This window comes from Nyctibius grandis, chromosome 3 (assembly GCF_013368605.1).
Source record: "Nyctibius grandis isolate bNycGra1 chromosome 3, bNycGra1.pri, whole genome shotgun sequence".
NCBI lineage: Eukaryota > Metazoa > Chordata > Aves > Nyctibiiformes > Nyctibiidae > Nyctibius > Nyctibius grandis.
The window spans coordinates 26,935,245-26,952,656 of NC_090660.1; the positions used below are offsets into that span (position 1 = coordinate 26,935,245).

A 17,412-nucleotide genomic window follows, 5' to 3' on the forward strand; every position below is an offset into this window, starting at 1 on the left:
ACGGCTCAGGTGAAACATATGATTTAAAGGTAACTGAGCTTCAGTCACTAAGTTGGTGTTGCCTCCAGGGCAGAAATGGAGAGCGCTGTATGCTATGGGAGATTTCCAGACAGGAGTGGTTAAAATCTGTTTTAAAAGTCCAGGGTCTTACGAAAGTTGCAGCTGCTAAGATTACTTTGGAGCTAAGGAAGGAAGAGATGTCTGTCTTTTGTCAGACATTTTGGTCAAACATGGACTTTAGCAACTACTGGTAGAGGGAAGAAAGGTCAGAAAAGCTGGGTGAAGATGCAACCTGACCTATGTAATGCAGCAAATTTAAGTGAGGAATATTAAAGCAGTCTAACAGACTGGCTGAGAGTAGAGCCAATCTAGCAAAAGCCAAAGCTGTACTGCACGGAGCAAGAGAGGCTGGAGGAAAGGGGCCCGCTGACCAGCCGCCTCACCACTGCCCACCTGCACAAGGTGGGAAGACCTTTATGGCCAGCGAGGAGGTGTCTCATCGGGGAGGTGGAGCTGAGGCTTTGGTCTGTTCCTGGTCCTCACCCGGGCTGAAAACTGAGCCAGCATGCATGTGAGCAGCTTCAAAAGGAAGTAATTTACCTTAGGCACACAATCAGTGAAGGAATTTCTACCGATTAAAAGAAAATTGTAGCTGTGCAGAACTGGCCAAGTCCCCAGATGTTCATAGATGTATGGAGCTTTGTAGAGCGTGTCTGTGGGGTTTTCCAAATTCCAAAACAATTGCATAAAATGAGTAAGAAAGTAGTTTGGGGTCATTTTCAGAGTGGGAAAAGGAAATGCCGTGTTTCAAAACCCCTTTCCTATGAAACACAGATGCTAGCGCTTGCAAGCTCTGAGCGGGACTGACACAAGAAGACAAAGGAGAAAAGGCAGAAGCTTGCTGGAGTGACCGTACAAACTGCTCTTCCCTTCCCCTCTGATCCCCACATCCCTTTTCCTAGACCTCTCCTGCTCATGCGTCTTTGCAGTTGTTCTAAATCCTAAGAAAAATCTTGAGAGTTTTACAGTCTTTTGCAACACAGCCATCCCACAAGAGAATACTCATTCTTTCTGCAATGTATTTTTAGGCTGCATAAATCTGGTCCTATTCTATTGGTAATGGTTTCTTGCAATTTGCTGAAATTCTCATTTAAAAAAACACAGTCTGCTTTTATTGGATGACAGATTCAAAGTTTTCATGAATTCCTATGCTGTTGTGCTTCATGGACGTGAGTACGTGCAGTGCAGTAGCCAGACATGCACGTTACATTCCAATAGCATGGTGTCAAACAAAGTACTCAATCAGAAGTCAAAATAACTTAATAAATACCTCTAATCTGACTCAGCCCTCCCCAAATTAGGGCTTGTCTGAGTGGGGAAGCTTTCTGGCACAGTGACTGTGGAAAAAAAACATTCCGCTGGAGTAACTTTGGAAGCACGGTAGTTTGGAATAGAGTTACAGGTCTTCCACATCGGGATTTATACCATATAATCTGTGGTGGAATAACTATTTAGTCTGACTTCACTGCGAGTTGGTGCTGTGTAGACAGGCGAATTCAGGTGAAATCCTCTGCAAACCTTGAGTTTCGAAGCAACCGTAAGAAGGTAAGACCTGTATACCTGAATGTAGAGACTAGAGGGGGCTGGTAAGAGAAGTGATGTCCCCCAGGCAGCCCCCAGGATGCTGCAGGGTGTCCCATGGGATGTCTCCCGGCTGGGCTTGTCAAGCTGCCACAGGGGTGCTGCCCAGGGGACTCCATGCTGAGCTGCAAGCAAGGTGCGAAGTGTTCCTGCTCTTGCTGCCAGCAGCCATTGTGGCTGGCCATGGTGAAGGAAGCTGCGGGGAGCTGCTCATCTATAGAAGATGGCCATGTCCGAGGCAGTGGCTGTTTTCCTGAAGGCTTCCCCCCACCTTGTTTCTGTCTGACAGGGTGGGCAGTCACAACCCTCCCTCTTCTGCTGGTTTGTCCCAGCTCCAACCTTGATGGCACAGCAGTTTGCCTGGATGTCACCGTGTGAACGTCCAAGACCAGCAGAACATTACGTATCTCAAAGCCAAACCTCTTATACCTGCTCTCCTGTTTATTTAGATTTTTTCTTTCAAAGATGAAAGAACATTTTTCCTTGTGTAGTGTATGTATTCTTAAACTTGCTTTTTTAGTGGTGCTTGTTGTGCTCTTCACGTTAGCTCCTGTGACACCTTGAAAAAATGAGAGTTGCACACTCATGATTATTTCTGCTACCGAGGGCTGGTCTCCTCTACCAGTACTCATGTGCTTGAGCTCCCAAAGCAATGTTAGGATTCTGCCTGTGACCCAAAGACTGAATACTGCATACACTTTCTTACATCTATAACTTACTTTTTGTCCATTTCTTTCTGTAATGTGAATGAAATAGGCCCATATCTGCAAGGTTTGATTCTCCTTTGCCGTGTTCCTTGTGCTGTTACTCACTGTAGGGCAAGAGTGCAAAATGATGAACAAGACGTGATTAAACACTGTATATCTGCTTTGCAGAAATGTAAAGGACTGAAAAAGCTATAGCGCGAGCAGCTGAACAAAGCCCAGTGCATCCCTGGGAGGTGGCCCCAAGGCTTTTTTCATCTGGTCTGTTCTCTCAGAGCGAAGTAATGGCTGTTGCAGTGCGTATTTAGTAAAGGTACGGCTGACAGGAGCCCGAACACAAATTTACCACGAACTTAAATCAAGGTTTGTTGTATGCGACGGAAGCCTGCAGCTATATATTCTTTAAACGACATTTAACTTCGCCAGGAACTTTTTGGGGACGGCGGTGCTTTGCCCGGCTTTGTGTTGCAGAACATGGGAGCGGAGCACACCCTCCGACCGGCGGCGAAGCGCCCGCTTCTCTCCGGCGCCCGCTTCTCTCCGGCGCCCGCGCTCCTTTGACTCCCCACTGGGACGCGGGTTTCCGTGCCCCGAGCAGCCGCCCGCACCGAGGGGCGCCCGGGGCTGGGGGCGCCCGGGTGCAGCTGCCCGCGCTCCGGCGGGGCCGGGGCGGGGCGGGGCGGGGCGGGGGCGCGGCTGAGCGCGGCGCAGGGAGCGGCGCGGCCCCGGCTCCGCCTCTGCCTCTGCCCCGACGGGACGGGGCGGCCCCGGGCGCGGGGCAGGAGCGTGCGGCGGCGGGAGCCTCCTTCCTCCTCCTCCTCCTCCTCCTCCTCCCCCGTGTCCCCTCCCCCGGCTCACAGCGGCGGCTATGCGCTGCCGGGACCGCCCGGGAGAGCGGCTCTGAGGGGGCGGGCGGGCGGACAAAGGCTGCGGGCTAGTGCCGGCGCTGGGGCGCGATGGAGCGGCGCGGCGGCTGAGGCGGCTCGGTGGGGCCGAGCCGAGCCGGGCCGGGCCGGGTGGCGGCGGCACATGGTGCGCGGCTGGAGTTCGGTGCTGCGCACCCGCGGGCGGGCCGAGGGGCCACCATGGACAACTTCTTGGCGGAGGTGAGCGCGGGCCGGCGGGATCTTCCTCCCTCTTCCTCCTCCTCCTCCTCCAGTGTGGGGTCGCTTTGTGTGGCGGGAGCCGGCAGCAGAGCGGCAAGGGGCTCCCGGAAAGTGTCGTGGGTTTCCCGCCGAGCACCTCGGCTTGCAGGGGGTCTGCAGGAGCGGCCCCTCGGGGATCGGGGCTTCGTGAGCGGGAGGGAGGGAGGGAGCGGCGCCCCCGACACTCCCCCCCAATTCTCAGCCTCTCGGGCTGTGAGCGGGGGCGGCACTCGAGGCCGCCGCGCTGAAGCGGAGGCTGCCGCCGGGGAGGCGTTCGACGCCCGTTGGGGCTCCCGAGAGCGGGCAGGGGCAGGAGGCGCCGGTGCCGCGGCTGTGCCCGCCGCGCCGCCCGAGCCCCCGCTGCTGCCGCCGCCGGGTCCCCCGCGGGAAGCGGGCAACGCTGGGCTCCGGCGGGGCTGGGGCGCGTCCCTGCCCGCTCGCCTGCCCCCGCCCCTGCTGCCGGCGCCGCGGCAGCCTCCGCAGCCGTGTCCCGGGAGGAGTGGGGGGCTCCACCTCGGGGGTTCCCCGCATGAGGAGACCTGGGCAGTGTACTTTTTCCGCCTTCCATGGGCACATGAGGCTTCAAATGATCGGGATTTCAGAAGCCGAGCTCCTGTTGTGCAGTCTTTATTTAAGGTCTGTTTATTAAGTGCGTGCTGTTAAGTATAGACAAAGTCTTCCCATACAAAATGCAAAGTAAAGAGGCTGAAGTCTTGAAAGCGGCTTGAACTTTACCATTATCTTGTGGATCTTGACAACTTCATCATGTCGGGTGAGGAAACCAAATCAAAGATGCTTTGTTACTTACTCAGGGTATATGCTAAAAATCAAAACTTGGGTCCTCTTCTGGTCCATCTAAGTTAGATGAATTTTACACAAGAATATTTTACCAGATCGGTTCAGCCCCCGCCTAGTGTCGACACAGCCTTATGAGCATAAGGTGTCCGGTGTTAACGCAGCGGCTTCTGTGCATGTTGTGCTCACAGATTGCTGGCAAAGCCTGCATCTGGGTCGTGACTTCTGGTGACTGACTGCGTGCTTGCTTAAATCGTACCCCTTGCTGAAGCAGTTGCACTGTCAGGGTTGTAAATACAGGCTAGGCATCCGTTTTACAGGACTGTGATTAAGCTGCAAAACCGTCCTTTGCCCTCATGAAATAACTTCCCTCGTGTTCTCAGTACAACAGAATGCTCCTACAAGAAAAATAGGTGATCTATTTACCGGAATAGTAATTAGTCAAATAAAAGAAGGTCATACACCTTATTGCTTGTTAGCTTTTCATTTGTCAGGCAACAAAAGTTCTATCAAGTGCAATAAGAAGGAAGAAACGCAGGACTGACTTTCAAAAAGTCTGAGTTAATCTTTTTTCCTCTAGAGGATGTAGCCCTCACCTTTCAAAAGCTTGCAAGCCATGAGCAATACGGTAGTATTAGCCTGGCCTTGCAAAATTAACCTGAGGAGTCATTCGCTCTGACACAAAGTGCAGTAGCGTGCCCTACATAAAGGTGAAGAAGAGAGTTAATGGTTTTAACTCCCCTGTTAGCCAAAATTACTTGCCCTGGGGGAAAAAGCAAGTAAATTTTGCCAGTCTGTGTTAGTATTTCAGCATGTATTTATGTTAATTCGTGGTTGCTGCATGCAGACTTTGATCTTTCTTAAGAACTCTTACTCCCTTTCAACATGTTGATATTACTTTAAAAGATCAGTAAATATAGCACCTTGACTTTAATCTGCATCCAGAGTCGCACCCGTAAGTATAAACATTTTCCTTTCCTCACACCGGAACATAATGTAAAACACATACAGGGAGCGTAAGGCACAATAGCAGAAATGGTCTGGGCCTGACCCAGCTACCACAGAAGAACATCTGTTGAATGCACTGGGTCGAGCCACTAGCTGGGTAATTTAATTTGTGTGAGGCAGACATCCTGCAGCTGCTCTTTGTGAAAATATTTGCTGACTTATCTGAGAGAATTATTGTTCTCGCTAAAATAAGTTGTAGTGCGCAGAAGAAGGAGGAAGCTGGATGAAAGGCACAGGTAACAGCCCTGGTCTGCTCTGCTCCCTGGTTGGCAGTGACGTGAGTCTGCTGATACGTTTTGGGAGAAAAGCTGGTAGATGAGAAGGGCGTATACTGGCACTTCACAGGGGTCGTTCCTTAGCATTACTGAGAAGCCCCTGTTCGCTGAGCTGGGGGCTGGAGTGTCTTTAGGTCAGGCTGTTGTAGAAAAATACTCTACAACTAAAAGGCGTTACAGAAAAAAAACCACCCTCATTACTATTTCTCCCCTATTTTTCCATAGCTAGGTGCTGATTGTAACCCGCTTTCAGTATAGGATGATCCTCACTGGAACAAAATGAGGCAACTGGGTAAGATACTGCCGGAGTGCAGGAACGGGCCCGTCGCAGAGGAGGCGTTCCTGTTGGGACTTGCCACCTTAAGTGAGGTGTGGGGTAACACCAAGCTCCCGCCGATGCTGCCGTTGTCCAAGACTTAACAGCTTTTTGACTTCTCAGTCTTGCTGCACAGTTTCCTTCCTTTGCTATTGCTTATATGGCTTTTATTCTTCCAGGATGTCAAGTGGTTGTATCTGTCTCCAGAAGAGCCTCAGTCTCCATCCCTATCCCAGTTTTCTAACTCAGCCAATTAAAAAAAATTGCTCTGAGTAAAGAACAAGGTTAGAAGATTCGGCCCTGGGACTTACTCCCCAAAATGCTTTCCTTGCTGGAACTTAGTAAAGTAATTATAAAGTTCCATTCTAAATACAGAGAAGTGTTTTCAGAGACTTTTAAAAACTGTTTCAGGCTGTTGATTGGTCTGTGCTACATTTTGTTGTTTGAAAGAAGGTTGGTGATGGAATCGTAACTTTTTCAGTATGTTTACATAGTTATATTTTTATATACACAGTGTTAAAACTTGTAGAAATCCTGAAGATTCATACTTAGAATTGAAGGTATGGATGTGTGCAATAGAGCCGTTTGGCTGCGTTGCTCAAAACGGCTTGAGAAAATTGTTCCCATATGTTTTACCGACAGCTAGGGTGCTCGCAAGGAAGCAGTCTCCTTGTGGTAACTGAGGTCTGACTTCTTTTTTCCGGTGAGAATGCATCCCTGCTGAAAGGGAATGTATGCCATGAGGGAAGGAGAAGAGTCATCTCAAGATGAGAAGGAACACGAGGAAATTTTGCATGAAAAAGGCAGGAGAGGGAACATCAAACTGCCTCTTCAACATCTGAAGTTTCCGACCAGTGCGTACCAGGGCAGCAGGGGAAGTGGATGCAGAAGTCAAGTTCATCCTCTTCTTACATGGGGAGTCACTTTGCCCTATGTACACAGTGTGTCGCACTGAACCGCGGTCTCTGTCACAGGAGGAGCGTGGCATTTGCTGTCCCAGCTGAGGTTGGAGAGTAGTTGAGGTTGGGGGGGACTTCTGGAGGTCATCTTGTCCAAACCTGCCCTCTGAGCTGGTGTGTGTAGTGGTGGCTTCAGGGGCAAGTTGTGTTTAGCTGCTGCCAAGCTTAAAAGACAAAGGATTATATTTTCCCCCTCTTAATTTCCACAACTGTAAGAGGGGAGAACAAGTCTGTCTCCTGCCTTCTGTCTAGCATGTCTGGGTAGATGATGTTGAAGGGAAGTGTTATAAAAGCATCATCATCATCATAGAGGTCCCACTGATGTTTCTCTAACGTGGCATGCAGGTTTATTGGGAACTGCGGGGTAGCCTGTGAGGCACCTCAGATACTCTGTGTCCAGCATGCTTTTATTTTTAGCAATACTGCTGGTACCTCAAGTTCAAAATGGTTTCCTTCATTTCTGCTTTCCACAGCTGAATATATTTGCTTGTGTACCCTGTTTTAAGGGCAGGGCTCCCAGCATGTGTCCTGAAGGAGTGAGTGTTGAACCTCCCTCTGTGGGAAGGATATGGGGCAAAAATTAATTCTGAGGCTTCGAACTTAGCTTCAGGGAGCTGTCAGAGGTGGTATCTGCTGAGCCTGGAAGCTCTTATTTTGGATATGCAACTTGTGGCAAACTTTTCCTTGGTGCTCCTGTGCTGCGGCGTTTGGAAGATCACCGTGTCCCAACGCAGTCCTTCATGGAGACCTTCAAGAAGCTCATCGCCCCCTGCAGATGCATGACTGTGGCACTGGCAAGTTTCTGCTCTTACAGTGAAAATCTGGTGATGCTTATAAATTTTGGCATCGATACACATGGGTTTTGGCTGTGCTGTGCAGCATAGCTTACACGTTTAGGACAGTCTCGGAGGTCTCATGGTTTATGTTAAAAGTGTTTTACTGATAGCAGGAGCATGGGGTTTTATGTTCCAGCTTGTGATATTGGTGTAGCTTACACCAGCAAAGCAGTGTAGACTGGTGGGGCAAACCCCTCGTCCCTTAAGTGATGGCATAAAGGTTACCTTTCTGGAGCACTTCTGAGCGCCAAAGCCATGCAGAGCAGGAGCAGTGCCTCTTTCGGCTGTTGACATTGGCTGTCTTTTCCGAAGTTTCTTGAGTTGTGACTCCTTCTTATATTTAGGGTTTTTTTAAAAGCTGATGGTTGTTTTGTCAGCAGCTATTTTTAGGTTAATTAGAGAGCATTATGTTTTGAGTAGAAAACGTTTCAAGGGGATTCAGGGCTACCTTACCGAGTCAGAAAGGAAAGTTTTTGCAGGTTTATTTCTGTAAGTCAGGAAATCACATTCAGCTCATCAGTAGCACGTCATCGTAATTGGCTACTACACGTACTTCACATGTGCCTTTCATAAGTAGATTACTGCAACTGAAGCGTGGTCGTAGTTGCTGGGCTGGAGCCTAGCAGCCCTGCTGGCACCATGAATATTGTAAAATGACACAAGAATTCTCTTAAAGCTGCAAAACACGTAACTATTGAAATTAGCAATAGAGGCTCTACATTGTGCAGGATCTGCTCGTGGTTTTTTAGGTATGTTCAGTCAGACTCCAACCAAAGGAGAGCTGTGAAACCCCCCACCGTTACAGGAGTCTTGGCTGCTTCTGTCTTGGCTTTTTTTCACCTTCTGGTGGCAACTCACTGAAATGGTTACTTTTTTTTTCAGTCTTTTCCCTAATTGTATGTTTGTGTCAGCACTTTGTGTGTAAGCTATTTTGCTCTAACCAGGTTTTTTTGTTTATATGTATTTTCATTTGGTGAACCCTGTGTATGGGTGTGAAGGTTGCAAAGCTCTTTGGCTCTTTTTTTTTGGTTTTGGAGCTGTCGCACAGCCTGCTGCCCAGTAAAAGGGAGTTGTGTTTGAAAGCACGGCCAGTCCCAACGTATTTTTGAAGCCAAGTGGCATGGGCTTTTATCAGAAATGCTCCACAGTTTTTTTCTGGCATCCTGTGGAGGCACAAGAGGACCACTTTGGAGGAGAGAGGGAAGCAGAAAGGAAGGGGTGCTTGAGCTTTCTGTTTTGTCTGGAGAGTTTAGTGCACTGGTCCCGTGAGTATGAGAAACCCTGCAACCTTTCAGTGCTCTTGTGGCCCCAGTGTGCTGCAAAAGATGGTAGGAAAACTTTGGGACCCCTCATCAATAATTATGCTGCCAGTTGGCTTGCTTGTACCACGTGGCACTTCTACTGTGGTGATTTTAGCAGAATCTTGGGTTACAGCTTGGTAAGACCAAAATAGTCTCATGAATCTGTTTTTTTTGGCTTTAGAAGATTTCGCTCAAGCGAAATTGGTAGGTCCAATCGGTGGCTCTGTGCGTGTGTGCATATGTATGTGTATTAGTACGGCGTCACTGTGTTTGCTCAGAACAAATCCAGAGCTAACCCCTAGCAAGTGAACAGCATGCCTCCTTTTTTTTTTTTCTTTTTTTTTCTTTTAATATAGGGAGTTAATATTGACGTAACTTTAAAAAAAAAAACAAACTTCCAGGAAGAGAAAAGTCTTTTTGCATCTCTTGGGTGGATGCAGCCCTGGTGGAAGGTGCCACAGTCTCCTGTGAGGGGTGGGAGCAGCAGCTCCATCCGTTGCACGCCCGGCGTGGTGAGTGTGTGCCTGTCACAGCTCCGGAGGTAAGTGTGTCCTCTGAGTAGATGGATCTCACCAACCTTTTCGGCCGCAGGGCTGGTATTTTTCCTTAGTGAATCATGGTCCCCAGCTGTGGTCTGAGCCGGGAACGTAGCTTTGGGTGGAGCCCCGGTAGGTGGGAAGGAGGTAAAAAGTCACTGTGAATTAAGACTTTTGCTGAGGGGGGAAAACAAAGAATTACTAGCTGTAAGTCACTGACTGTGGCTACTTTACAAGTTTTGGGATGTGACCTCAAAACTTGCTAGGTTGATTATGGCTTCAGGCTTGTGTGAGAGGGTCATGGCTTAGGCATTCTCATTTCTCTTGATCTTCCTGTTTTTTATTGAGTGACATTTTAAACCACTAGTGAGGCATCAAGGAGGATGGCTCGGTGTTGGGGCAACAGTTCAGGGCAAGTTACTGGGTTTTGGGTATTATTGGTTCAAATTTTGCATGGTGGGTTTTTTTTTTTTTTGTACTTATTTAGGGTTTTCTAAGATGTCCTGTGATGTCTGAAATTTGAGCGTTACCCATTGGTCATATTTACTGTAATGCAACTTTGTTTTGGACGACTGCCTGATTAAGAAAGGTTAAGTGGATTATCCTTTTGGTTAGAAGTCCTTTAAGTAGCTCAAACACTCAATTTTTTTTAAAGGCAGGACTTTTCAAAGTTTGAATGCAGAATGGGAACTGATATTAACTGTCCTCCAGATCTGCCTTGTGAAGTAAGCTATATCCATGCTGAAGAAGTTGCTACTGCTTTGTTACGCAGGAAATTTGAACATTATATTGGAAAAGTGTACTGGGAAAGGTTCGTTACGACATAAGAAATAAGTAAAGATCACTGGTATTTCTAAATGTAGCTATAAGAAGTAGCAGGATGTTGGGAAAGAATGTACAGTCCACTCCTAGATTAATTTCTGCAAAGTCAGTCATCAAGACCATCATCTCAGATAGATCCAAATATCATTTATGGTTGTTCTTGATGTCTTCAGCTGGACAGCTGGTGTAGATGCAAGTCGGGGGGTGTCTGGCAGCTGCTCTGCAGGGTGTCGTTCCACAGACATCATGACTGGCCGGACATTTTCGCGCTGCAAACCAGTGACTGACTGGGGAAGGCTGCTGAGTTGTTTCAGCTGTAAACACGTCACTCCTGCACTTGTTTTACTGATACATGTAAATACTTGCTCTCTATTTAGGTGCTGTTTTCCTTTGTGACCAAGTGACTGTTTTTCAGTCCAGCGTGTAAAAAGCCTTCTTATTTGGCAGGAAATTCAGAAATTTTTTTTGGTTTGCATTGAAATATCAAACATGATGTTGGAGGAACTTGATAATGTGTATTTTTCCTTATTGAATATGTTACTAGGAACAGACCTGATTTTGGTTCACATTTGAAGCATGGGAGGAGTCGGTGTGTTTGGTTTTACTGACCAAAGTTAACATTTCCATTTTGTGTCAACTTTTTTGCAGAGGGGTTTAACACATGGTTTCTGGATGAGATCTTGTAATTTTTTCTAGTGAGCAATTCTGTGCTTAGTTATTTTTCGCTAAGAAGGAGCAGTCATGGTCAGAAATTGGAAAAAAACAGAGAGCACTCCAGCACTTTTAAGGCTTTGAGGAAAATTTTGCAGTTTACTCATTTGTATGGAAGGAAGTCTTCAGAAGTGAAAGGCGGTGGTCACTCCTGTGGTTTTCTGGACTTGCAGTGGAAATAAGGATCTAATACGTCTTAAGCTGGATTTCTTATGTGTCTCAGTGGCCCTGCCTCTGCTGGGTAAATTTAAGCATGTTGGAGCAGAGCCTAAATGTGGGAATCAGTATAATACCTTTTACTGCTGCTAGGATTAATGGCATGCTGAAGGAGAACGTCCTGGAGGATAGACTTTATCAGCCTCCTGTACCATCCAGTGGTCTGCCAGACTTCAGAGTGGAACAGGGTTCCTGTATTTGTGTGTTAATACATTTTAGCAAATACATTTTAGCATATACTTAAAATTGCTTCAGTGGGGTGTTTTGCTTAGTTGATGATATCAGACTTTCTTTTCTTTGAAAGTAGGTAATCCTCATCTTGTGGAGAGCTTCACTAGAGGTTTTTGAGTAAATATTAAGCAAAGGTGAATATTGAAGAAATCTCTTAGATGGGTTAAATCTTTCTGTGAAATTGAGTTCTGATTTTGTTTTATTCCAAATGAAGGAAAGGAAGAGAGGGGAGCTCAGCAGCAGACTTCAGGAGCCAAGCTGCGCCTTCACTCATGATACGGGGTTTGTTGGGGGACTCAGGAAATAAAAGGCTAAGTGCACTTTGATGTGTTAGTGTTGCCTCTTCTACATGTTTTTGGGAAACTATTCATAATCCTTTATTATAGGTCAGTGATACAAGAGTGTTGTTAACACAAGTCTGTTTTGTTTTGGAGAATGCCCTTACAGGAGATGCTGTAATGATACCTTAGCAAAGGAAAATGGTTGTTGCTTTTTCCCCTGGGGGCAAAAGTACGTTCCCACCCTGAGCAAGTTTAACCAAGGGCTTTTTATCCTGGGGTGTCTGCCTCTATACTGGTGTAGTCGTTAAAAGTACTGAGAGGGTTTTGGGTGCTTTTTTTTATGTTCTTAACTTCTTGACATGGTAATGCTGGCAGAATGGCACCCTGCTGCCTAAGCCTGCCATCACCATCTCAAAGCCAGGATTGATTTTGGTGCATGTAGCATAGCCTTGGGTACAGACCTGAGGCTCAAAATGGCAGATAGCGCTCATCAACCTTAACTCCAGCCAGAATCACAAAGCTGAGTATTTCTGAAACTTGCCATCAAAGTTAACACCCCAAACCCCTTGGCCCTCTTTCTCCCTCTTTCTCTTACAAACCTGCAAAAGGCTTTAGAAAACTCGTTTTGATGAACTTCCCAGCATCTGGAGAAAACATTTCTGTAGTTTTTGAAACTATGTTGGACTGTGAAAGTGGTGCTACTGGCAAAGCCTGGCATGGCTTTGATGCTGTGCACTGCATGCGTCCATTATCCTTCTTCCCAACCTTGCTAACAGAAATGCAGGATTTCTCTGGACAGATTCTCACGCCTCCCCTTTGCATTCGGCCAAACTGGCCCTGGTTTTGGGGACAAGAGATAAGAGAAGTTTATTCCTTGTTTTGAACAAGTATTGATGTTTACAGCATTAACGGAAACAGATTATTTGGTCCTATTTTAATTGCTGTTGTTTAGTGTGCCCTTAAAATGTTTACCCAGATGAAGTTAAATATATTTGTTAAGAGAATGGGATTGTTTTTCTTATGAAATTGTTTGTCCTGAGGAAAAGTCAAATCCCTTTATTTATTGTACCCATCTGGTTTACAGAAGCAGTGGAGATCATTTCTATTTGACCATTTTAGTGGGTCAAAAACCAACTGTGTATCTTGGTTAGGGTATATTTTTATTTGCTTCAGAAAGGAGCCAAGTTGGCAGGATGCCGGAGTTCACGTCGGGACAAGGAGTAGACACTGATTCTGTAGGTCAGACTCCTTGCTTTGTCAGTCGTCATCTTGGATCTCTTCCCCTTATTAGATATAGACAGTGGTTTTGTGATTAGGGTTTATCTCCTCATTACAGCTTTCTGCTGATGGGTACAGTGGATAGGTTTGTTTGGTGTGTGCAATCAGTTAGTATATTCCCTGGAAGAAAATGAGAGCAGCGTTTACAGCAGGGCTTTGAAGGGTGGCATTTCCTGCTGCTTTTCAGACTGTGTACCAGGAGTGTTTGATGAAGCGAGCTCTTTGTTGTTGAAACTCCCAGAGTCAGATTCTGCTGTGAGATATTTGATAAGCTATTTCAAGGAATAAACAAACGCAGCAAATCTGAGCTGGAAAATATAATTTGTACATCAGCCCCCTTTTTCCCCCCTGCAATTACATTTCTAGTATTTTGTGCACCAGCTTTGAGAATTTTTAAGAGATGGCAGATGGGGTTTTGGCATAAAGTTGCGCAGCACTTTTGCAGCAAAAGGGCAATTCTGTGTTTTGTGTTAGTTTTGAGAGTGTCTACTCCTAATTTCTGTGTTTCTGTTGTACCATTTCTGCCATCATTTTGCTTTTTTGATTCAGTACTTTAAATGACTTCAGCCCTGGTGGAGTAGTAAACTCCCTGGGTTTTTTGTACAGAAGCCCACGAATAAACTTAATTGCAATGTAATGAAATTGTTATGTTAAACTTTTACTGTATAGTTACACCTTTGTCAGTAGGATGCCTTTGTACTGTGCAGTTAAGGCGAAGATGGCATCAGTAGCTGGTAGAGGACAGAAGGCGGAACCCAAATCTGTGCATTTTCTTGTGAGTGTCCAGTGCCTTGTTCCTTAGCAGTCCTTAGCGGGGTGCTTGAGTGCAAAGGGAAGACGTTGAGTCACAGGAGTGCTTTTTCTTTGGGTAGTGATTCAACATTTACTGCTTTCCAGGTGCTTCTGCAGTCAGGCAAATACAAGCTGTAGTCCTGAATTTTGATTTCTTGAACTTGTGTGATGCTTACAGAAACTCTCCTTTATATTTCTTGCAAGTATTTGATCTGAAAAGTGCACAGTCCCTTTGTGCAGTCAGAAACACCACGAAAGCTTTGCTGTTTTCCTGGGATTTTTGTTTTTTTCTGCTGGAAGGCATCAGAGTTTTTGGTAGGCAGCATGAGCTGCGGCTGTCCCGGAGCACAGGGATGTGCCTCCCGCTCCTCATGTGGACAGGAGTTGTCTCTCGTTAGGAAAGAAGAGTGGGTGTGTGTTAATCAGTGGCTAAATTGAAGGGGCAAGAGGGGCTGCAGGCAGCAAAGGTCCGGACACCTGATCCGCTGATCATGGGTCATGCCACTGTGGGGATTGCCCAAGGAGCTCCTGGGGAAGCCGAGGAGAGGAGCTGGCGTCAGGCTCTGCGTGGGAGCAGATGCTTCAGCAGGACGGTGTCTCAAAGGGATCTCCTTGTTGGATGGCACAAGGATGTCTAATAGCCGCTGCTTTAAAATGCAGATATTAAGCTTTTATTTTTGTTTAGCTTTGCAATTCCTGTCAAAGTTGGAGAATAATCTTCTGTTGCTGTCCTGAGGCCACCTGGAGTTTTCCTAGCTGTAGATTTTGAGTGTATTTTTTCTGGTTGGGTCTCTGGTATTGTAAATGCTAACATTTTGGAAAGTCTTGCTTTTGAGGGTTGTTTTTTTAAATCTTTTTTTTGGTGGTATGGAGCAATGACGTGCTTCCTGGATCGTTTCACATAGGCTTATTGGACAAATCTGGGGTTATTCTCGAGAAAGCTGCGGTAATGTATATCCTAAAAAACAGGACTTTGACATTTGTTAGTACTGCTCCGTTGGTGGCAATATTATTGTAGTAAAAATTTCCCTTTTTAGTTTTATTGACACTGAAATTCCTGCTTTATTTTTGTTGGCATGTGATCATCTTTTCCCCTAACTTTGTTCCAGATGCTGTACCAGAGTAACTAGTAGTCAGCGAGTGGCTCTTTCACTCCAGAAGAGCAGTCGTGGTGCTACCACTTGCTCTTCAGGAAACAGCTGGATTTTTATCAGATCTTTGTAATTTTTAGAAGATGGAGAAATTTCAAGAGATCTCTGTCACATGGCGAGAGCTTTACCCGAGACTGCCGGAGGCAGCCTGGACCAGTGGGAAGTCCGCTCTTACATCTTCACCCGTGGAATGGTCTGAGACCAGCTGGAAGCTAGGATGCTCCTTGTGTGTGCTTTAAAAAAGAAAAGGCCATGTCAGTAAGCTCAAAGTTATGGCTGTATAAGCTGCTGCTTCTTTTGTGAGTGTGTATATTTATTTAGCTTGCTGATATTTTATTGTATTCCAGCTGCAATGCTGCTGTGTGCTGCTGCTTCCTTTCCCTGTTTCCAACAAAGAGGAGAGGGGTGGGGGATAATAATACCTTGTACTCATTGCCAGTGCATATCTAAGTATGATATTTGTGCCTCCTTTTTATAATAACCTGTTGTTCTTGCTAATGCTGATGCTACCTAACATTCTTGTATATTGCACGTGCTTTTTTCCAGTTTCGTAAATTTAAGTAAACCATTTGGTGGAGCTGAGCGAGTGTCTGCATAGGAGGAAACATATGACAATGAGTTGCTTCAGGGTTATTTAAAAGCGAAAAAATTGCAATTAGTTTCTATATCTGCTCCCTCTTTCAGACTTTTGTAGGTGGAATTAACTGGAACAGTAAAAAAAAATCTGATGTTTGTTTATTTTTCAATGGCCTGAGAAATTTGTTGACAGCTCAAAAGCCATACTGAGCAAAATTAACAAAAATGTTAAAAAACTCAAATTCTGTGCTGGAAAGGTGGTTTGTTGAGGAGAAAAAAATAAGTGCAGAAGTGGTAACCATTAGTGGCTATAAATAAAGAGTTACTCGTTTAGGCCCTCAGATGGGTAAAAGAGAGAGGTTGTTCCAGTTTTTCATCTTTACCGTGCGGTAAAAAGGAAGGTATGTCATGCCCTGCGATTTTTTAGATAGCTTTAAAAATAGCTGCACTTGTGCTATTTTCTGCTCAAAGAGAGGTCTTCAAGTATACTTGCATAAATGGCAAAAACTGTTTGGCATCAGTCTGAACTAAATACATGAATTTATGAATCATTTAACTTTCAGTAAGTTGTGTTCCCTGCAGGGTACTGTCTCTATTCTGTCAGTACACTTACAGTTTTGATTAAACGTGAATTTTGTTCTAAACCAATATCTGTAATCATGTGAGCAATACAGAAACAGCGCAGGGGACTAGCTAGTGTGTACCTACTGCGTCAGTAGGTCTTGTCTTTTGGCAAATAAAACCTGGTTTGCAACCTCGTGGAGGAGCGGGCTGATTTTCTTCCTTGGGGACATCTGCTGCGGCGGCGAGGAGGGTGCCACAGACCAGCCTGACGTAGCGATGTGCTGAGACTCCACTGGGGACCCTGGCAGAGCCCTGAAGCCCCTCTGAAGTCCCTGGGTCCTCTGTGGAGTTTGGGAGCGGCTTTGGAGCGGAGGCAGGTTTTCCTAGTCGCCAGGTGTTGGGATTAACCTTTTCCAGAGGGGCACCTTGTGCAAACTGAGTCATTGGGTTTCTTGTACTGTGTACGGTGTCGATCCCACGAGTTACGTTTTTAGTTTAAAGTCTTTGTTTAAAGCAGCAGCTACCTTTTACACTTAGCTGTGTGTTTCAGCCTCATTAAGTGAGGAACTTGGGGGGCCTGCATGAATAGCTAGATAATAATTAACCTCTCTTTGATTTCACTGGGTGCAGGACTGGGACGTTCATCTTCAAACCTAAATTTCTTCTGCCTTGGCGTTGACTGACCAAGTGTTGACACTTGTGTCCTCTTTCGCCTTTAATGCCAAGTGCGTTTGTGGACGTTTTAACATTTCTCAGGCTCCTTTGGAAAGTAACTATGAAGATGCAACTCTCTTGGGCTCATCCTGAGGCAGAAGTTTGGTGTTGAGTGTCCTGCTCATTGCGGCTCCCTGCGTGTGTTTTGCACAGCAGCTCTCCGGCGGCCAAGAGGGCTGTTACAAAGGTCTTTCTGAGCCGCGGGTGATGGAGGTGAGCAGACCGTTCCCGACCCGTGAGCTTTGCTTCTCTTATCAGCGGCCGTTGGCAGTTTCCAAACAAGCGGCTGCGATAGTGGCTTCTGGCTGGGCAGGAGGGGGAAGTTGTTGGCAAAGGAAAGGCGTGCGGGTGGGTAGGTTTAAAGGTGCAGGAGAGTTTTAGGGTTCCGGTGATCTATAACTAAGCTATGTGATCACGGCTAAAGATAACGAACCCAAAACAAGCAGTGGGAGAAATTGTTGAGGCTTGGGTTTCTAAAATTTGGTGCCTTGACTTGCACAATGTTGGAATGTGTAATTTTTGTCCATGGAGATTTAGCTTCTGATGTTGCTCCACTTAAA

The 17,412-nt window shown here is 46.2% G+C and overlaps 1 protein-coding gene across 1 annotated transcript in view; it reads left to right on the forward strand.

Moving 5' to 3' along the window:
* Positions 1 to 3,390: 3,390 nt before the first annotated feature.
* MYO10 (myosin X) overlaps positions 3,391 to 17,412 on the forward strand; it is a 180,365-nt gene continuing 166,343 nt past the window's right edge. The window contains exon 1 of the mRNA XM_068395900.1: positions 3,391 to 3,451. Within this exon, the coding sequence (XP_068252001.1) occupies positions 3,431 to 3,451 (21 nt within the window). The 5' untranslated portion in view covers positions 3,391 to 3,430. The remainder of the gene's footprint in view (positions 3,452 to 17,412) is intronic.